At 37.4% G+C, this 23,125-nt stretch overlaps 1 protein-coding gene across 5 annotated transcripts in view; it reads left to right on the top strand.

The window, feature by feature from the left end:
- Window positions 1-2,479: 2,479 nt before the first annotated feature.
- The window catches only part of LOC132129356 (sodium channel protein type 8 subunit alpha-like), a 54,521-nt gene continuing 33,875 nt past the window's right edge, over window positions 2,480-23,125 (top strand). The window contains exons 1-6 of one of the 5 annotated variants that reach the window (XM_059540915.1): window positions 2,480-2,774; window positions 7,481-7,812; window positions 18,252-18,371; window positions 19,257-19,345; window positions 19,483-19,611; window positions 21,065-21,156. In XM_059540915.1, coding sequence (XP_059396898.1) covers window positions 7,537-7,812; window positions 18,252-18,371; window positions 19,257-19,345; window positions 19,483-19,611; window positions 21,065-21,156 — 706 coding nt within the window. In that variant the 5' untranslated portion in view covers window positions 2,480-2,774; window positions 7,481-7,536. Of the gene's footprint in view, window positions 2,775-3,270; window positions 3,683-7,480; window positions 7,813-18,251; window positions 18,372-19,256; window positions 19,346-19,482; window positions 19,612-20,777; window positions 20,870-21,064; window positions 21,157-23,125 lie in introns of those variants that run through there. The other 4 variants (XM_059540916.1, XM_059540918.1, XM_059540919.1 and 1 more) reach the window with 4 other exon arrangements.

The raw sequence follows: 23,125 nt of genomic DNA, 5'->3' as shown, positions 1-23,125 counted from the left end.
TATGCTCACCTGCCAAGGCCAAGCACCCTCCAACGCAGAAAAGCCCCTTGAAATACAAAGCTGCTTTGGAGGATCCAGCAAAGTTCGCTGTCCACAACCTTAAGAGCATTTAGTCATTTGCACTGAACATTTTTCATTGCTCTTTATGTCACCACAACCAATGATGATTAGATTATCGGTAAATAATATTAACCCATTTAATTCAACAGTGACATTTATAAAAATAAAAATAAATATTCACATGCATTTTTTTATTTTTTATTTTTGTATACATGTGATATTTAAAATGTCTTATGATGTATTAAGATGGTGCTCTCACAGTGCTTGTAAACGTCAGAGACACTGGTCCCTATTTTGAATAAGTAATGATTGTAGAATTAAATTAAAAGTATTGTTACATTAATTGATTGTAAAATAAATAAATTTATTTATTTTTTCATGTAGGCTATTAATTGCTGAAATATATATATATATATATATATATATATATATATACACACACACACACACACACACACACACACACAGTCATGGCCAAAAGTTTTGAGAATTACATAAATATTGGAAATAGGAAAAGTTGCTGTTTAAGTTTTTATAATAGCAATTTGCATATACTCCAGAATGTTATGAAGAGTGATCAGATGAATTGCATAGTCCTTCTTTGCCATGAAAATTAACTTAATCCCAAAAAAACCTTTCCACTGCATTTCATTGCTGTCATTAAAGGTCCTGTTGAGATCATTTCAGTAATCGTCTTGTTAACTCAGGTGGGAATGTTGACGAGCACAAGGCTGGAGATCATTATGTCAGGCTGATTGGGTTAGAATGGCAGACTTGACATGTAAAAGGAGGGTGATGCTTGAAATCATTGTTCTTCCATTGTTAACCATGGTGACGTGCAAAGAAATGCGTGCAGCCATCATTGTGTTGCATAAAAATGGCTTCACAGGCAAGGATATTGTGGCTACTAAGATTGCCCCTAAATCAACAATTTATAGGATCATCAAGAACTTCAAGGAAAGAGGTTCAATTCTTGTAAAGAAGGCTTCAGGGCGTCCAAGAAAGTCCAGCAAGCGCCAGGATCATCTCCTAAAGAGGATTCAGCTGCGGGATCGGAGTGCCACCAGTGCAGAGCTTGCTCAGGAATGGCAGCAGGCAGGTGTGAGCGCATCTGCACGCACAGTGAGGCCAAGACTTTTGGAAGATGGCCTGGTGTCAAGAAGGGCAGCAAAGAAGCGACTTCTCTCCAAAAAAAACATCAGGGACAGATTGATCTTCTGCAGAAAGGATTGTGAATGGACTGCTGAGGACTGGGGCAAAGTCATATTCTCAGTTGAAGCCCCTTTCCGATTGTTTGGGGCATCTGGAAAAAGGCTTGTCCGGAGAAGAAAAGGTGAGCGCTACCATCAGTCCTGTGTCATGCCAACAGTAAAGCATCCTGACACCATTCATGTGTGGGGTTGCTTCTCATCCAAGGGAGTGGGCTCACTCACAATTCTGCCCAAAAACAAAGCCATGAATAAAGGATGGCACCAAAACACCCTCCAACAGCAACTTCTTCCAACAATCCAACCACAGTTTGGTGAAGAACAATGCATTTTCCAGCACGATGGAGCACCGTGCCATAAGGCAAAAGTGATAACTAAGTGGCTCGGGGACCAGAATGTTGAAATTTTGGGTCCATGGCCTGGAAACTCCCCAGATCTTAATCCCATTGAGAACTTGTGGTCAATCCTCAAGAGGCGGGTGGACAAACAAAAACCCACTAATTCTGACAAACTCCAAGAAGTGATTATGAAAGAATGGGTTGCTATCAGTCAGGATTTGGCCCAGAAGTTGATTGAGAGCATGCCCAGTCGAATTGCAGAGGTCCTGAAAAAGAAGGGCCAACACTGCAAATACTGACTCTTTGCATAAATGTCATGTAATTGTCGATAAAAGCCTTTGAAACCGTATGAAGTGCTTGTAATTATATTTCAGTACATCACAGAAACAACTGAAACAAAGATCTAAGATCTAAGTACTAATAGTACTTAGTAAATAGTAACTAAAAAACTAGTTACTATGTAACTACCTGCAATTCCACAAGATAATGAGCTAATGAAGAATAATTGTAGGTTTTAAACTGTTTTAAACATTTTAAATGTGAAATCAGTAAGAGGAAGCTACAAAGCAGATCTCTGATCTCCTTGAAACTGATTATTAATTGGGTAATCTGAAAAGATTCTAAGTGACGTGACAAACTGTAATTTCATAAAAGGGAAGAACGTGCAAACCAACACATTTCAAATCTTTATGCAGACAAAAGCATAAATGTGCCATCAGAAACAATTCCAATAAGATGATTTTATGCGAGTTTGTCCCTCATGATAATACACTAAGCCAACATCCCGTTTGTTATTAATAGCGTTTTAAAGATGGTTATAAACCTCTACACAATTAAGGTTGTGTGATTGTTCCTTTAGACACAATAGGCTACATAACATCAAAATCGTCATTCCCGATCATCCCTGAAGCACCTCCACTCGAAGAAGGTTCGAACTGAAATTCCAATTAACGAAATCTAAATCGAACTCCTCTTATCGTGGAACTGGTCCTACCTATTGACAGACCGTCCCTTATATTTTGCTGGGAGTCATCAATTATGCATGGTAACGGTGCACAGCACACTGAAGGGAGCAGCAACAATATGGCGACATCCGCAGTTTCTTCCGAATTTATTCGACATCTGCAGTCCAGTGAGGATTTTTTGGATACCCGTTAACGCAATTAGGGTAGGTATTGTGTTTAAATCTCGAACATGCGATGTGTTTATTCCTTGCAGTGGAAGTCGTCGCACTGTCAAATGTCGCAGAGACGCCGCACGATGAGGGGCTTTTACTGTTAGATGCTGCTTGCCAAATTCATGTTAGGTTTTATATTCCGATATAACTGCGATGACGCTTTTTCACGTTATTTCTTTATTTATTTATTTTTGTTAAAACAAACCTATTCTGATTAGGCCAAATTTTAAGAGCTCACCGTATGAGTCAAACAACATTCTTCAAGGCAATATGTGGAGTGTTATTTGTATTTGCATGATCAATGACGTGATTCGTAGCCTGTAGCTTTAAACCATCATATGAATAAAGGTATTCTTGTCCGCATTATAATCATATGTCAAGCTGAGCAAATGAGCAAAAATGCACATGTGGACAGGTTTGAAGTGATCCGTTGTAATTAAGACGTTCAAAAGGCAATAAATGCTTGGCTGCTTATTGATTGCAGGGTGGACGCAGGTTGCACGGGTGTGGTATGCTACATTTTCTTGTTTATGTTCCTCGCGAGCAGAAACCTTGCACAACGTCGTTGACATATCTCGCTGTCCTCTGAAAACGATAGACGTTTTACTTTGGTTAAACGAAATTGGGTTATATGACTAAGAAGGTGCTGGCTGTGTGAGTATAAAAGGGTAAATACGACGACAGAGCGAAAAAGCCACTGCAGTATTTTTTTTTCCTCTGCGGCTTCGGCCCGCTTTCGTGAAGACATTGGGCTGTTTAGAAACGTACGTTTTCCGACAAAATCGTTTTCTGACCCCGAGGAAAACGTGACAACGTTTTGGATAACGGAAAGATGCTGTTCGTGAAACACTCGTGCAAATAAGCCAAGGATTTCGTGACCAAACATTGAGGAATTCAAGGTAGGACCACTGCGTCAGTCAATAACAATACAACACGACGATGTTATTGAAATGAGGTTTGTTTTAAGAAATTGTTACACATTTATGTACGAATAAACAATTTATTGAAGGGTATTTTGCATTTCAAGACGTTAGTGTGTCGTTTTTATACAAGAAAATGATGTGGCGCATAGAACCTCAGCCTAGAAAGAAACACGGATAAAAATGAATTTATTATTTTATTCATAATGCTTCGCAAATTAACCCATGATCTCCCATCTGTAAGTAAGCTGGACCACGTAGCCCACTTGATTTTCTAGAGCTATTATGCGTTCCCTTGCAGCACAGCATAGTTCCTTCAGTTATTTCGAGATAGGCCCACCCAAAAGGAAGCCCACCGCACTCATTCCCTCACACCCTTTTTATAACCCGCAGAGAAACAACATGCTTCCATATAGCTACTTAAGCTTATAGAAGGTGCACTGTAAAAAGTAAAAAATTAAATTCATAGCGGCGTGTCATGTGATTTTTGAACTGCCTTTAGTAACACTGCACACTACGGTTTAACCAATCTGAATGTGATTGTTCACCAAAAGCAAAATTTCTCTACAGCTAATAAAATCTTATATTTTTTCGTATTAGATAATTTGTTGAACAAGGAATTTTGTAATCAATTTTAGTGAAATGTAAACAATTTAATGAAATAAGATCTGCTTTTTAACAGATAACTAACATGACAACACAATTCAAATAAATACATTATCTTATAACTGTAACTGCATAATTTGTTCATACTGCAATGCATGCTGGAAACTAGAGAAACCTTAAATTTGCAGTGTTTTCTAGTATGTAAATGTTTATTCAGACAGATCTGTTTGGTGGGTCAAAATGTGCAGAAATATTGTTGCTCTTGCATTTATTTATTTATGTATTTTTAATGTGGCCTAGATGTATAATAATTCAAATTTCCTCCATATGTGATTTAAAAAAAAACCAGACAACGTGTAATTCCCTTTTTACAGTGTGGTGCTGATTGGACAGCTCCTGTAAGGCAAGTCTGTCTTTGCTTGTGCTGTTTGGACCACAAGGATTACTAATAAGATGTAAAAAAATGACAAATACAAAATGTGTTTGGATTTGTTTAGTATAAACATTTTCATTGCTTAGGAAAAATTTACTTAAACCAAACCTAAGATGGTTTGCAGGTCTTCACTTTAAGCTGGTCTCCTAATCTGACATTGTAAAAAGTGCCCAAAACTCTTTTAAATCCTGCTAACAGACCAGCTAAGACTGACAAACCAGCTTAGGCTGGTTTAAGATGATTTTTTCCCAAGTGTTCATACCCATGGGACTTCTGCCACTAACAGTGTCTGTTATGTGCCAATGTTTGTGGCATTCCTTGATATTTGTTTACGTGTCTTATATGCTTGAAGGTAAATGGGGTATATTTACTTCAGAGGCAGGATGAAATTGCAACTGCAATTTCTGAAACAAAACTGGAATTGGATGGAGAGAAAAGCTAAAAGTGAGCTAAGTAGCTCTGTAATATCACGATATAGCTTGGTTAAGTGTCTTGCCCATAAGTGCACTGCACGCAAGCTTTTAGATGATGTGGTTCACCAGACCTCCCTTCACCCACCCCATTTCCTATTCTGCATCCTTAGGGACATAATGCATGTCCCAAATCGACATCTCAGTGGAGGTTTTGTTTATAACGGAGGCAGGTTCGAATCTTCTTGTGCTATCATGTGGTATCTTCTAACCCAGTCTGCATCCTTTCAGCTACCAGCATCCTTTAATCTAAAATAGAAACATCCATCATAATGACCCAAAAGAACCATACCATGAGAACCTATGCAAGTACATATCAGAAAAAAAGTCCAATGGATCACTTATCACCAAATCAATTAATATTATTGCGCGCATAATCCAAAGACAAACATTAAGTATCACCTTCATCTGCTCATAATGGAGGATGCTTTTCATTTTTCATGAAGTGGATGACTCATCCAGGATCTAGAGCCAGTCCCTCTTTAACATGCTCTCAATTTAGCAACGGATTGTTTTGATGTGTAAGGTAATATTTTTAGACATAAGGCTTAGGGTTTTACTTTCTTGTGCTGAACATATCAGTTTGTGTGATTGGATGATGTAACAAGGTAGTATTGTTCAGTAAGACTATCTTTCCACAAGCTAGAATTAAATCTAATGACATTTAGTTGTTTTGCAAATTATTATAATTTTTTTTTTAATTGTGACAAGATTGTGTGGGTTCTCTTGACTTAGATTTTAAGTATTTAGGCTATAATGTAATACAAGATAGTAGTAGCTGGTATAAGTATTTACCGAAGTGATGATGACTAATGATCATATTTTTGATGAATGATCAGTTTCAATGTACAAATGTAATATTAATGTCATATTAGTAATAAATATTATCACGCCAAACATTAGTTACAAAAATTAAAGATAAAGGTGCTTCAGGATGCCATAGAAGAACCTTTTTGTCTAAATGGTTCCATATAGAACCTTTAACATCTGAAGAACCTTTCTGTTTCACAAAAGGTTCTTTGTGGTGAAAGAAGGTTTTCAAGATTATAAAAAGGTAAGAAAGAGATGGTTTTTTTAAAGAACCTTTGAATGAATGTTTTTTTTTTTTTTTGTGTGGAACCAAAAATGGTTCTTCTATGACATCTATTATACCTAAAAATTATGATCCTAACCTTCATCTCAGTAGGCTACTGAAATCTCAGTTGGCTGATTCATCTATAATGAATTCTTAAAATACTGGTGTCCGGGACACTGTGAGCCTAGAGACTGCTGTCAAAGTCCCTCTCAGTGAAAGTCTTTTCACTCAGCGATCATATTTGCAGTACCTCTAGGAAGCTAATTCAGGTGTCCAAAGCCAACTCCTACCTACTTGAATGGGGAAGGCCTGAAATCTTAAAACTAATTGCCACACTCACATATTAAAATACATATTTCAAATCAGCAATAAAATGTGACTCATAAAACGGTCTCATAATTGTTGTTGTTTTTATGTTCAAATAGTAATAAAAAGCTTTCAGGCTGAAACAGCCAGTGTGAATGTGCAATAACTTTAGCAATTGTCATTTGGCTTTTGTATTTCGAAGGATGGACATATTCCACCACATTGTGCATTGCACTTTCTCCCGTTCATAAGTAATGTGAGTGCACTGTCTTTGTATGTCTACTAAAGTCTTTGCTTTTCATAAGCTTAAGTTAAAGCAGGGCACACCAAACTTGGTCCTGGAGGGCAGGTGTACTGCAGAGCCTTCCAGGACCGAGTTTGTTGACCCCTGGGTTAAAAGGATAGATTCTCACCCTCAAGTTGTTCCAATCCTGTATGTTGTCTTCCGCTGAATACAAAAGAAGATACTTAAAAAATGTTTAGTTTCTGGTCCCCAATGACTTCCATGGTTTTTGTTCTTTTATTATTTAATTTAACATACTATGGAGGTCAATGGGGACCACCAACTGTTTAGTTCCCCAAAAAAGTTTAGTTCTTCAAAAAAGTTGAAGCTTGGACTCAGAAACTGCATTTATTCATTCTGTCACAATTTAAGTCGATTAGATATGAAAATTTTGCATTCAGAACTAGAAAGGACTTTCTTGACTTGGTAAGCACTTTTCCCAGTGGCTGACTTTTGGTGGTAAGGGTACACCAGGTTCATGTCAGTTGCTTTACAGGTATCCACTTTTGGGCCAGAACAAGTTGCAGTTTGGACAAGAGTACTATATAATTCTGACTGTGTGAGCCTAGTTGTCCAGTAATGTCCTTTTTTCTTCCCAACATAGAACTGGCTGCAGAGTAGTGTACATAACAAGAGAAGAAGTTGCTGCAGGATGAAAACATGGCTGCACCCCTTGCTGCACCGCCAGGACCTGACAGCTTCAAATACTTTACCAGGGAATCTCTGTGTGAAATCGAGAAGCGCATTGCTGAGGAGAAAGCCAAACCGCCACCTAAACCAGACAGCAGCTACCGCGACGATGATGATGAGAACAAGCCCAAGCCTAATGGTGACCTGGAGGCAGGCAAGAGTCTGCCCTTCATTTATGGGGACATCCCTCCTGGCATGGTGGCAACACCATTGGAGGATCTCGATCCTTTCTACGTGAATAAGAAAGTGAGTGTGTCATCATGTCTATTCATATGCTGGCCTTCACACATTATATTCTAAGCAGTGCACTATGGATCATTATAGATGTGAAGAAGCTGATGTGTTTTTTTACCAGCCTTTTCAGGTCATTTATTTTTATTTTCTTATATAGAAAACCCTGATGGTGAAACTGTAGGGTTTATTTGGTAAACATGCCAATATAAATAACTTCCGCCTATAATCTGCTACAATGCTGAAGAATTTGTTTGTGGTTTATGTATGTTGTAGATTGTGAATGAAATGATGCTTTAAAAAGTTTTGGAGAGGAGGTCAGCAGTGGTCTGCTGAAGCTTTATGGTTCCAGCTGACAGACTTGTTTTAATTGTTCCAGCAATAATCCTTTAGAAAAGAAACGCTCCAGTGCATTTAAAAGAACAGTGCACCATATTAGAACAACTCTCTGTGTAGTGGGACAGTGGTAAGAGAGTTAGGCCTAATTAAAGATGGCCTGTAATTTAGTTTTTTTGGTGCCACTTGTCTGGTAGTCTTTGGTGTTGCTATGTGTAAGTGAAGAGAGAAAAACTGTGAATAAAAGTGACTTCCATTTATCCAAAAATTTTGACTATGATGTAACGTGAATATGAAATTGTTAAAAGTCTGAACTTCTGAGCTTCCATTGATGCTCAAGATGCTCTTTGGATCATTCACAAATCATGCTAAAGGTTCTTCACTATCTTGTGGAGTAAAAACCAAACACCACATTTTAAAATTGACAATTTTCAGTTAAACCTTTCATTAAAAATGTTATGCTGATAATGTAATTTATGGTGAAAATGTTGTAAATATTATAAAAACACATGCTCTAAGAGAATTAAATAAATGTAAAGTTACTTGATATGTTACCAGTCATAAAACACAGTGGCTCATTTTTGATTTTGCAAATGAGCAATATCAGATGCAAGCTAGTCCACAAACAGACTTTCAGGAGCAAGTTGTGGTTATGAGATGTAGCCTATGGGTGGAAGATGAGGTCATCTTTTCTGTCTGAGAGCTCAGCCCAGAGCTCAACTCTGCATTCCTGTTTGGCTTGGCGCTAAGTGCAGTAGTGAGCCTTCAGCAGTGTTTGCCACACTGGACATTACTAAATAATGAACAGACTCGTTTGGGCGTTAATGTCTGTTAATGTGTGCATGTGTAGAAACGTTTCCCTGCCTCCCTCTCTTGCTCTCTCCCTCTGTCTCATTCCTCTGCCTCCCTCTCATGCAGCACACGCTGTCTTTTATGTAACTGCCTGCTCCATGCACAGGAAGGAGGTTTCAGTCTCCTGATGAAAACCGCACGGAGGAGCGAATGTGAAATGCCGTTTAAACGATTGTAACAATCGCTTACTTTAGACTTTATATTATAATTTTTTTTAATATTTAGATGTGTCTCTGCATTGCATTTTCATGCACATGCCATAGACATATTTTAGCTCTGCAATCTCAAGGATTTAATGGCTCTTTGATTGAATGCTTTGCCAGCATCGGGATCAGATCTCCCTGCATCCCATTGTCCTTTTGTTTCCTCACGTTAGGCTCGACTTGCAGCCTACAGCAGTAGTGAAACCTGATTCTTGAGGCTCAGGGTAGCTCTCTTCATAGTGTAAAATCAGCTGAGAAATGGGAGCTGGCAGCATTTAAATCCAGACCTGCGACACAGAAGCAATTAGCCTAGGAAGCTTTGCTACAGGAGCAGCTGATGAACCCTGAGTCCCCCACACAGATGATTCAAGGAGTTGGTTATACAGTATGTTGAAAACAAATCAATTGTGAGATGGAGAGGCTTAACAGGATTTACCCAAGTAGGACATGTTGGATCTACATCCTCCTCGTTCCTTAAAGGTGTTATATGACGTTGCTAAAAAATAACATTATTTTGGGTATAATGAAATGTGTTTATGCGGTTTAAGTATCAAAAAAGTTTCCATATTTTTTTCACAAAATTTCTCACATACTGTACATTATTGTTTCTCCTCTATGCCCCATCTTTCTGAAACGCATCGATTTTTACAAAGCTCATCGTTCTGAAAACCAAAGTATATGGTGATTGGCCAGCTATCCAGTGCATTGTGCTTGGCCGAATTCCTCAAGCGTGTGACGGAAATGTTATGCCCCCTACCATATTGTGATGCTTTGTCCCAGTGTGAGGAGACAAAGCTGATAAAACTATTACAAACTAGGCTTTTGTTGCATCCAGTGGGGACATAATTGCTGATAATAATGACATATACTGTCTTTTTATGCATTGCATCATGCTGCATAAACATGAAACCATGTCTACATTTGTGATTGAAGAAATGACAAACAACAAGCGTTAACTTACTCTACACTGCTCAAAACTCACTTTTGAATCATCAGTGGCAAACTCTTTAAATATGCAAAAAAATACTTACAGGTCAGAACAAATGGAATTGTAGGTTACTCTCCCAGGTTCAGGAAACAGTTCTCCGTAAAAATGCGTAAATTTTACGTAAATTTTAAAATTCTAATAATAATATATTTATTGTGTTTCTATTGTTTCTATTGTATTCTATCAGTTTTATTGTATTATTAATATTATTAATATTATTATATTTCATTTAATTAGATTTTTATTTTATTATTTTGCTTGAGCACTGCACCATTTTAAATTCAAGGTTTTCAAATTTTACCGTTTTTTTATACACATTCTTGATTTGAGGTTTGTGCTCTGACTGTTTGAAAGGAGAAGGAGAGGCAAAGTTCCATATGGAGTCAGAAATCTTAGAAGTGCTCTTCAAAATATGCCATGTAGCACCATTGCTTTCCCCTGTGATGACACAGCACTCAAGAGTGGGCTTGTCTGGGCTGGTTGTGGGGCTGGGGATGGTAGGGTCATGCACAGATTCAGTATAATGGCCATCTCACTCCTCCCTCACATCTGCTCAAAGCCTCCACACTCTCAACATCTTATAAATACTTATAATGTAGGCATCTAATTTATTTCTGTTAGCTAGATACCTCAGTACATATGCTATATACTGGCTAAAAGCAGGAACTTGCCTGTACATTCTCTGTGCTTTATAAAGAGAAATACAAAACAGTCATTCTCTTAATTTCAATAAACATAATTAAATCACAAATGTTAAAGTGAAGCTCACTGTAGATGTTTGAAATATTTTATAATGTATGAAATTAAATGTTTTAGAATGAAGAGAGTTTGGCCTTGGATTATGTCATAAGATTCTCTTGGTATGGCAGATGCTGAATTATTGGCTATACATTTTATTCACCAGTTGCTGCTTTGCTTGTCACGCTTAGTTACCTTCTCTGTCATTTCTTCATGTTTCTCTCCTCTCTATGTGTCTTCCAAAAGTCTGGTCAGTGCCTCACCAGCATCTTTTTTTCTTTTTCTTATAACGTTTTTTTTTATCATTTTTTTTCTCTCTCTCTTTTGTAAGCTCTCATTGTCCTTCTGTCATATAAATTAAGTTAAATTAAATTTATGCATTTAGCAGACGCTTTCAGGCTATACATTTTTACCTATCATGTCAGAAGCATGCAACAAGGTAATTTAAACAACAGGTTTAGTGCAGGTTTTGACAGATACACATGGATAGCAGGTGAGTGATTGGTCAACAGGGCAATACTAAGATAGAATGGAAGAAGGTAAGTCCATGCAGGTAATTGGTCGGGTAGCATTCAGAATCAGAATCAGAATGAGCTTTATTGCCAAGTATGTTTACACATATGAAGAATTTGTTTTCATGACAGAAGCTCCACAATGCAGAAGAATGACCACAACAGAACAAAAAACATAATAAAAAATACATGTAATTCAGTACAAAACAACAAGACCAGACAAATGTGAACTAAGGTGAGTGGTTAATATAGTCTGTGCTAATTGGATATGACAAGTGTCGGTGATCTGTAGGGGTCTGGTGCTTTGCAGGTTGTTGACTCTGTGACAGTACTCCCCCACCTCCCTTCACAGTCAGCTCCCGATGAGTGGAATTCACATAGCAGAGATGGGTCTAGTATGTCATCACTGGCAACCCAAGATGTTTCTTCTGGCGGAACCCATCCCAGTGTACGAGGTACTCTAGGTGACCGCCCTAGACTCATTGGAGGAGGAGGACGAGGAGGAGGCATGTCATCAGCACCAAACCATGCAGAGGTAGGAAGCAGAGGATCAGCATATGGTTTCAACAGGGATACATGGAAAGAAGGAGATTATTTTGTGAGAAGGAAGGTTTAGCCTGTATGTGATTTGTTGATCTGCCTCTGAATTGTGAATGGACCAACATAGAGGGTACTCAGTTTGCGACAATGCAGTCGAAGACAGATGTCCCTGGTTGAGGGCCAGACCTTCTGCCCTGGATGGTGCTGGGGTGTTGCTGATCTTCTAGCATTGGCTTGACTCTTGTGTTTCCGAACTGCCCTCTGCAGGAGTATGTGAGCTGAGTCCCAAACCTCTTACTCTCCTGGAACCAATGGTTTGACAGCTGGAACATCAGAAGGCTCACCTGACCAGACAAGTTAACGGATCCAGCTTTTTTGATGTTCATGATAGTATGACCACAGGTATCTCCCGATTTCTTTTATCTTCCATTCAGTCTGTCCTTTGGACTGTGGATGATATCCCAATGTCCAGCTGACTGTGAAGAAGGCGTTCCACACTCGTGAGATGAATTGAGGGCCATGTTTAGAGACAGTATCTCTGGGTATCCCAAAATGCTGAAAGACTTGCTGGAAGAGGGTTTCAGCAGTTTCAAAACAATCAGCTTGCACACTTTGGAGAAGCAGTCTACATAACGAAGACACTTGTGTGAGAATCCGAAGAATGTAAGTCTGTGATGAAATAAATTTCGATGTGTGACCATGGCCTTTTAGGTACAGGAAGGTGGACCTTGGATATGGCACAGACTTAGCAACCTTGGATGAACCGGGAGACGTCCTGGGCCATATTGGGCCACCAGTAGCAATTGCTGATGAGCGAGAGGGTTTGCTGGCCACCTGGGTGTCCAGAGCCCTGTGATGTATGTGCTGAGTCCACGAGAGGACAGACAGAGATGAGTTGGCACATAAATCTGTCCCTCAGGACACTGCGTGGCTTCCACGATCTGGTCATCAATGGACAACTCAATCAGGTTGACAAAGATGGCTGGATGGAGTAGTTGTAGATGCTAGCTCCCCGTAACAGCTCCAGGGCTCCTGGGACAAGAGGACAATCCTGGATGGACAATCCTGGTTCTATGTATGAATCCCTTCCCTCAGAAATATACAATCGGGCTCAGACTGGAAATATCTGGCCCAGTGTGTTGTGATTCGTTAACTGCCTAGTGCATGTGGTCTGGAAACGTCTCTTTATTGATTTCTTTAAAAGAAAATATCTTCCTTTGCATTGAATTTTGAGTGTCGTAACATTGCAGACGTTGTTTATACTCTAACAGCAACATTACACACTAACTAAAGTAAAAAAAGTGAAATCATAATCAAACTTCCTCTTTAACAATTTTGATAATTGAGAACGAGTCAATCTTTTGTTCGTTATCTGGCTCGGCTCGGCGTTCATCTTCAGTTCTCTCTTCACAGCAGTTCAGTCAGTGTACTGTTTGAGTACATTAATTACTCCCGGATATTGGTTTGTTTTAACTCCGAGGGAGTGTCAGTCACATTAAAAAAGTTAACAGCTGAAGTCATTCGCGGATTAATGCTTATTGGAGACGCAAACCATTTTTTAAACGATTCAGTCTGATTTGGTGAACTGGTTCAAGAAGATCCGGTTACATCGAATGATTTGTTTGCGAACCGGATATCACTAAACAGTTGTGTTTTGAACTCTCTCACAACAGACACGGAAGAGAAGACAATGATGAATAAAGTCGTAGTTTTTGCTATTTTTGGACCAAAATGTATTTTCGATGCTTCAAAAAATTCTAACTGACCCTCTGATGTCAAATGGACTACTTTGATTATGTTTTTCTTACCTTTCTGGACATGGACAGTATACCGTACACACAGTTTCAATGGAGGGACTGAGAGCTCTCGGACTAAATCTAAAATATCTTAAACTGTGTTCCGAAGATAAACTGAGGTCTTACGGGTTTGGAACAACATGAGGGTGAGTTATTAATGACATCATTTTGTCATTTGTCAAAGTGCGTATGCATTGTGTTTTGTTTTTTTATGCACACCATGTTAATGGATTAGAGCATTCACACTGCACGCAGTTGTGGTCCGTCATTGCTTTCCAGTAGTGGCGTGTCTGCAGCAGTGCAGCTATGGTTTATGCACGAGTCTATTTTTGCTGTGCTGCACGCACTGAATTAAAGATGAACATGGATCGACATGGAAATGTAGTAATTTCACAATAAATGTACGTATATAATTTAAGTCTACCGTGTTTCACAGTCAACACAGTCTAGCTTTTTGGCTAGATTAAAAACAAAGAAAAGGGCTATTTTAGATAAACAAGGCAACATAATACTGTAGATGCACTTGTGGAGGTAGAAAAACAAAGTTCTTTAAAGGGGTGGTTGATTGAGATTTCACTGGGCTACAAAAGCCTGGTAGGGACTACAGCAAGTTACTTCCCAGGTTCGTGACTTAACAAACTCAGATAAACCCCGCCCTCGTGAAAAGGCAGCAAATGGGACGAGGCCATGCTGCACTGCTTTAGAAAAGGGGAAAAGAAAAATAGAGGTACATGTAAAAATCTATTCATATACAGGTGCTGGTCATATAATTAGAATATCATCAAAAAATTTATTTATTTCACTAATTCCATTCAAAAAGGGAAACTTGTATATTATGTTCATTCATTACACACAGACTGATATATTTCAGATGTTAATTTCTTTTAATTTTGATGATTATGACTGACAACTAAGGAAAATCCCAAATTCAGCTCCTCAGAAAATTAGAATATTGTGAAAAGGTTCAATATTGAAGACACCTGGTGCCACACTCTAATCAGCTAATTAACTCGAAAAACATGCAAAGGCCTTTAAATGGTCTCTCAGTCTAGTTCTGTAGGCTACACAATCATAATGCATTGGTCATAATTATATGACCAAAACCTGTATAAATCGCGATTCTGTCTACTAACGATAATAATGGATTCACAAGTTCAAAACTGTTCCTTGAGTCCCCTGCTCTGCACACGATCTCTCTCTCTTTCTTTCTCTCCCTTTCTCTAAGCTCAGCTCCAACAATGAATTGTTCCAATTATACACTTATTTTCACATAGCTATGACAAGCATTAAACATGGACACACATGCAGTTGCCGTACTGTATTAAAGCTTTAATCAGGATAAAACTGTATATTTAAAGCTAACATAAAAAGCTAGCATTTACAAATAAATGTGTATCTAAGAGTTGTAGGTGGGGGGTTAATGAACAGTGCTCTCTTCCACCCTCAATACCCATGGCTGAAGTGCCCTTGAGCAAGGCACTGAGCCCCCAGTTGCTCCCTGGGCAGCATATATAGCTGCCCACTGCCCCGGGTGTGTGATACCGATTCCGAGTATGGGTTACCATACTTGGCCAATGTCACAACTTTCCCTTTCTTTCATTTTCAATACAACCGCTCCGGTTGTGCTCCACATGCCGCTGAGGTGAGGGGCGGCACGTTTAGATGTGCACTAGAGGCGGTTTAGCCAATCACAACACACTGGGCTAGCTAACCAATCAGAGCCCATCACCTATTTCTGAGGGAGGGGCTTCATAAAAGCAGGAACTGATCAGCACCTTTCTCAGAAAAGGGAAAGAGCTGTGTGAAATAAAGGTAAATTATGTGAAAAATAATGTGTTTTTTAAAAACAAAAACGAGGCATTAACATGTTAGTTAATGCTTAATGCATGTTAATGCTGCACCCCATAAACACAATCAAGCCTAGAAGAAAACAGTAAACCACGCCTTTAATACCCGCGGGATTGCTTGTAAAAAAATTAAAGGCCAAAGAAAAGGCACAAGTTATTTTCCGTCTTATTTCTTTTTTTATTGTAGCTGCTGATTTGAAGGACATTTAATTCAGTAGCGAGGCAGGGTCCAATTTTACAGCTTTTTTAGATTCTGCTTTCTTGGATTTTTTTATTTACTATTTGCTAAATTTCTCTTTCTTGTTGCCATATTCTCTCTCTATCTTCCTCCCCTCTTCTCACTGCTTACTCATTCCTCTCTGGGCTGTCTTTATCTGTCTCTTTATCTCTCCGTGTCTTTTTGCTTCTCCATTCTAGATTATGAAATTTTCAGTAGCTGTGCAGCCTGTCATGCATTAAAAAAGGAAACCCACATGCACTTGTCTTGTGTGTGCGCCTGTACTATAGCAAGCGAATACTGAGTAAGGGTAAATGTATTTTTGTTCATATATGCACCACTTCTGCATTATTTTTTCATCTCATATTTCATATGTGGCTGAGTATGGGCTGATGGTTTGAATGATTATTCTCCTGTTTTGAACAAAGTGTGATGTCTTGCACACTGTTGGGGTTGCTGAGCAGTGAGCAAATAATTTTTTGACTAAGCAGGTCTCAGTATGTGGTTTATCCAGAGTTAAACATGTCAAGTCAGTTGTGCAGATCACTCCGGTGTGGCGACCACTGATTAAAGGGAGCAAGCCGAAGGAAGAGAGAGAGAGGTCTCAATATGTGGTTTACATGGTGGCCTGATTCAGTCTGACCCAAATAGATCCTTCTCTTCTACATCTTTAGTTACATATTCAGAAGGTGTTTTTAACCTAATGTGTAATTGTGGACCAAATTATGGACATATATGTATATATATATATTCATTGGAGGAGTTTCTACATGTATGGTGCAGATGATGAAACAGGACTGCATTGATTGGCGCTCTCCGTGGTGCTGAAGAGGGTTTCTCAGTGTTTCACTAAACTTAAGCATGTAAAAGGAAGTGCAGGGGTGCACTCCCATGAAACATTAATGGTAGCGAGCATGTTTTATTCAAACAGTTGTGAGGCTGTCTACTGAAAGGCTGGTGAGCTTACACTGACTTGTTAATAGTCTAATATAAATTCAGACTTCTCAGTTTCAGTCAGTAGTGAGAAGTGAGGTATCCGGGTAAAACCAATATACAAAATAATGCCATACATAGATGAATAAACTTCTATTAACTTAACTAAATTAAATCAACATTTGGTGTGACCACACTATGCGTTAAAAAAGATTTTGTCCTAGGTGCACTTGCACATTGTTTTTCATGTAGCTTTGCAGGTAGGTTTCTTAAAGTGCCTTGGAGATATTGGCACAGTTCGTCTGGATTGATTCTGTCTTAGTTTGTTCTGTTTCTTTATGTTATTCTAGACAGACTGGATGATGGTGAGATCAGATCTCTGTGTGGAGCACTGGCTGCTGTCAGACTCCTTGTCCAAACAAAAATCTCACTGGATTATTACAAAATGTGAAATGTAAACTGATATTTACTGCTGACATACTACAGCAAATGATAGAAATAACTGACTTAAATCCATTTTTTGTTGGTGAAAATACTAGTGGCCCAAGACTTTTGCACAAGTACTGTATACATATATATTTAAATCAAAGAGTTTATTGATCCTTTAGATAAAATATTTAATCAAAAAGTTTGCATATGTGTTCTAAGTTTTGTCTTATTTTAGACATCAGGATTTTATTTCTACTTCATTCAGAGGCCCAAAGTGAACAGAAATATGTAGTTTGGTGGATATGTTATGATGAAAAATGTGGCTTGTAATGTAAATCAGTGACATTTTTATAACAGTATAGCAGACTTGCATAAATATGCACATACAGTATACGTATTAAGATGTGTATGAACCTTTTAGAATTCTGCTAAAAGTTTGAAATGAAATATCAATCAGAGGACAGAAAGCATGTAGTAAATTGTGTAATTGTGTTTTTCAGCAAATTGTGTTTATTCACAGCTCACGGAAGATCATTTTCTGTTTTGGTGGTAAATTATATTGTATATTAAAGTTACAAAACTCAGTACAGTTTCACTTTCATAGTACACTTTAATATTGTTAATTATTGGGTACTTAAATGGTTAATAATGAAATGAAATGAAATGAAAATGTCAACATTGTCTCACCTTCATGTCATTGCTAACCTTTATGATTTTTTTCCAGCTTTTGGCAGAAAACAGAAGGATTTAATTGAATGAATATCTAGTTGGGTGAATTCAATACAATGGCAGCACATTGTAATTTAATAAAACACCCATGAGTGTCACCAAAAAAGAACAAACAACTCATTGATAACCCAGTCCAGTAGGCAGAACCGAAACTCTTACGCTTCTGTTTAGAAACAGCAGAATTTGATGATGGATTTTTCATTGTTGGCCAAATTATTTCATTGAAAATTGCTCTATAATACTCTCCCTGCTTGTAACTAATCTAGTGTTTCTCTTTTTCTTTGTTCTGTCTTTGTCTTCTCTCTGGCTTGTTCTCTTTTTTCCCTCTCCACAGACATTTATAGTCCTAAATAAAGGGAAAACAATCTTCCGATTTAGTGCCACACCTTCCTTGTACATGATAAGCCCTTTTAATCTCGCTAGGCGAATAGCGATTAAAATTTTGATACATTCATATCCTTTTTCATCTTTTTTAAATGTATGTGATACATGACTGTAACAGCATATCAGTGGGTGTGGGTGTAGGTGTGAATTTTAGATGCACGGCAACTGTTTTGTTTGACAGTAAAGATGCCAAATAGAGAGAAAATAGTGGCGCTCCTTCGCCTGTTTTTCAGCATATTGTGTCCTGTTTTAATGCTGAAACCCATGGCCAAGGATGTACAGTATATCGCACAGATGCAGTCTCCCTATTGGCCAATATAGCACAATATAGCACAATTTAAAAATGGGCTTTCTCTTCGACCATATATTCAGATTGTGATGTCAGTCATGCCACATTAACTTGCTGCTCATTCATAAAACAAGTACAGACAGAGCCATTGCTGTTAATATTGAGCTGAATGAAAACAAAAATTTTAAAACATGTATCTCCAAGATTTGATGTGTAATGCTATGCCCTTTCCTCTGAGGACTGTTTGACTCATTTGATGGTTAATGTAGTTGTAATTCAAACAAAAAAACACTGCCTACATAAATGAAACAAATGAGCTGAAAACTCTTTATGATATAAGTGCTAGGGCTTATTGAATATTCACAATTCATTCATTACCGTATTATATGTTTATTCAGTATATGATATACTGTGTAAATGAACTTGATAGATGTACAGTATATCAAATATTGTAACAAAGCTAAATAAAATATTGAAATATAAGTATTGCCTAGCTCTAGCAGTGCTTTCCAACTAACTAAAATTCACTATTTTCTGTCTGTCTTTGGCACTCTGTTATTGATGAATGTCTTAATATTTATATTTACTAATTAATACGAAATAAAATGCTTTTTTTGTTCTATAATGTTCTGTAATATCTCAGAATTTCCTTAACTGATACCCACAGTATTCAGCATGTTCATCATGTGTACGATTTTGACCAACTGTGTGTTCATGACTTTTAGTAATCCTCCTGAGTGGTCCAAACAAGTAGAGTAAGTATTGATCCTAACCACAGCTTACCTCAGAACAAGCCATTGACACACAAAATTTAAATAAATACACTTATTGAAAATATAGAGCAGATTTTAGTTCCAGTTTCTAATCCAGTTACTTTTGCTTTTTTCTTTAGGTATACCTTCACTGGAATTTATACATTTGAATCAGGTGTGAAAATCATTGCCCGTGGATTCTGTATAGATGATTTCACATTCCTTAGAGATCCATGGAACTGGCTGGATTTCATGGTCATCTCAATGGCGTAAGTATTCTGTCATTAATGTATTTATGAACCTTGTCTGATTTGTGTGCTATCATTCAGGTTAATATCAAATCATAAAAAAATAAGTAATTTAACTGGTCAGAATTATCACATTTGCTTAAAACAACTTTCTGCCTCATTCTTATTTATAATGGGTGACAAAAAGAAATACTGGTAAAGATGTTTGTAAACTGAGCTTTTACTGTATGTGGGGGACACAAATAACACATTTTCAGCTTTTAAATTCTGTCTCTTAATCATATGAAAATTTTTAGGTAGCATCTTTATGGATGTGGCAGCTCTGCTTATGTCTTGTCCAGTTCCTCACAGCTCTGCATTTGTCCTTGTGACTGTTTATCTCCCCATCTCTCTGCTGTTCTGTGAATATACCTCTTCTGAGAATTTTCATCGTTCCTACCAATCAGTGTTTAGAACCATTTGCCAACAACATGAGTCCCAGCAGCCCACACAGAAAACTCTCTCTCACTCTCTGTCACTGACTCTTTCTGCCTTCCTAGTTCTCATTCTCCATTTTTCACTGTATTTGTGTTTAATAATTTTTTTTTCTTTTTTATCTGTACTGTTTTCTGTATACAGCACATACTAGAAATATTCATTTGAGATATAGTGTATATCTTATAATATTGTCACCATATGGACATGTTTGTTTATGAAAGCTATTTGGGTGGGAGATTAGGTTTTGTGTTGTAATGCCAAATATATTTTATTATTATTATTATTATTAACAATAATAATAATTAATATTATATATTTCACAATATAATAATTCTATTATATTATAAAAATCATGATTAGCCCACACATTACATCTGAAAGATATATTTAATGTATATTGTCATTATATGTTTATTTTCTTTCAACAAAGAAAATATTTGTTGTATTAACAATAAATAATAATAATAATAATAATAATAATAATAATAATTATTATTATTATTTTTTATGAAATTAGAAATGAAATTTAAATATTTGTCATCCAAATATTTGAATAAATTGCATTTCTGCTTTGTGTTGTGACTACACTACCACCACCTGTAGAAGCTGTTTAACCTTTTAAGAAACAGATCCTCTTAGATTGCATATGGAAGTCATCGAGTGCTAAGTCATGACCATGTCTTCATGTAATTTTGATCTGATCATTGCAGGTATATAACAGAGTTTGTAAACCTAGGCAATGTCTCAGCTCTGCGCACGTTCAGAGTTCTGAGGGCATTGAAAACAATTTCTGTTATCCCAGGTAAGAGAGTGTGTGGGCGGGAGGGGTCGGTGTTAGGTGTGCGTGTGTGTATCTTTGTTTTCTTTTCCTTCCTTCCCCCCCGTAGTGGACAGGCTCTGTGAGTGGCGTACCTCCTGGTGGTTCATTGGCGTGGTGGTGTTCTTGGTGTGTTTGTGGTTGTCATTGGTGTCTGTGTGTGATCCTCCCTTATTTCAGATATGTAACAGAGTTTGTGGACCTGGGGAATGTATCTGCGCTGAGAACATTCAGAGTTCTCCGAGCATTGAAAACTATCTCTGTCATTCCAGGTGAGACGCAGTTTTGATGCTGAGGTTAACTTTCAGTATGACCCACTATTACTATTCAAATTTTTTTTTTAAATGGAGAGGACCATTTAATTTGCTTTTTTCCAATCTCCAAAATGATCAAAAATGGTACTTATACATTTTTGATAGGCTTTGCAGTCTACGATCAATTTCCAGAGTCCTTTGATTTCGACACCCTTTTGTCCCTTTAGAAACTTCGGAGCAGATTAGAGCAAATTAGAAAGCTTAACAACCGAACCTCTGTAACCTTTCATATAGGCAATAAATGTTTCTGTGAACAAACCCTGAACTTGGTTGAACTCAAGCTACTGTAGCATTTGTAGGTTTGTTGTTGTAATCTCTTGCTAAAGCAGATCTTTGTGTTACAGTTTTTATTTCAGATTTTAACAGTAAGGACTTTAGATAAAAGCTAATTTTAGTGTGTGAGCTTGTATGCTTCAGGGGTTCACAGTCTAAAAAACACAGTCTATTAGCCTCAAAAATCCAACTATAATGGTATGAACACATTCATTTTGCTGATTAATATATTTTAGGAAACAAATAGACCTTTTTAAACTAGCCGCTGCCCTTAGAGCACTAGAGTAGATATTTTTAACAAGCTAAGTTTTATTCCACAAATTGAAAATTGCATTACTCTCAGTGAGTTCCCAAAGAATATACTTGTTACTTGCTTATGAAGACTGCCAAGCCTAGTTTGTGGACATATTTTATACTGCATGATGCTTTGGAATTCACTTGCTTTTATAGTATTAACCTACTAAGTGCTTGGCTGCCTTATTTTTTTAATCTAACTATTTATTGACAAATCATTTTTCTTCACTTTTTTCCTTTATTTTGTATGAAACTCACAAATTGCACCTGGAAATAAATGAAGAATAGTGCAGATGGTCAAGGAATAATGTTTTTTTGGCTGTGCCAGATGAGTTAATTATTTTTTTTATTGTGCCTTTGCAGTTGTTGTTATTTCCTTCAGAGGCCTTGCATAAACGTCAGACCTTTAGCTTAATGTCTTGACACATTAGTATCATATGCAAGTAATTTTCAGTGAAATAACAGGATTTATTTAGCTGACAACATTTTACTGCAAGTCATATTGTCATCCTGTGTTATTTTCAGTAAGGCTATGAACTAAAGCCTACTCATCAAATCTCTGTGCCCTGCAAGATTTTTTTATGTTTTGGTGTGGTTTATGGGCAAGAGGATTATAGCATATCAATACTAATTTGAGTGTCTACTGTCTTGAAGGTTAAGCAGCTCTTTTGTATTTAAGAGAGTCAGATGGAGTTATGGAGCGGTCAGGGCAGTTCTGATGATATTTACTGTAGCTCACCATATCTGGTGGAGCCTTGGAAGATTTTTAAACTGGACTTGTTTCTGTTCAGCCTTCTAGCTGAAATGACCTGCATGCAATCTTCACCCCACTTGTCCCTGCTTGCTTTATTCTTCCTATGTCATGGCCTTCCGGTTGTGCTGCAGTATTTTTAGACAACTGGATGTCAGACTGTTTGAGGGAGCCCTCCCTTTATTGTTTAAGATTATCCTTTGAAAACCTTAAACTTCTATTTTGGAATTCTGGAATTATAAAATGTTTCACGACTGATTTTTGCATTTACTGAAATAATATATAATCTGTTGTGGGCATTTATTATAACCACGTGCATAATAGTAAATTATTCATCTGAATAGACCAAAAGAGGGGATGGCTCCCAAGCAGTATATGTGTAAAGAAAGTGTATTTGGTGGTTCTGTTATTTATACATTGTCATTCTGAATTGAAATAAGGAATCAAGGTATGATATTATGAAAAATTAATAATGAACAATTAAAAACATTAATTATGCTGAAGTGCACCCTTAAGTGGTTCTCAACTGGATTTGTTTCAGTAGCCAGATTTACATTTACAAATATGCAAAATTAGTTTCATACTCTCGGCAGCCAGTAATTTATCATA

The sequence above is a fragment of the Carassius carassius genome, chromosome 46, assembly GCF_963082965.1.
Source record: "Carassius carassius chromosome 46, fCarCar2.1, whole genome shotgun sequence".
NCBI classification, from domain to species: Eukaryota; Metazoa; Chordata; class Actinopteri; order Cypriniformes; family Cyprinidae; genus Carassius; species Carassius carassius.
The sequence above is the reverse complement of the archived record's forward strand: the minus strand, read 5'-3'. Positions and strand labels throughout refer to the sequence as shown.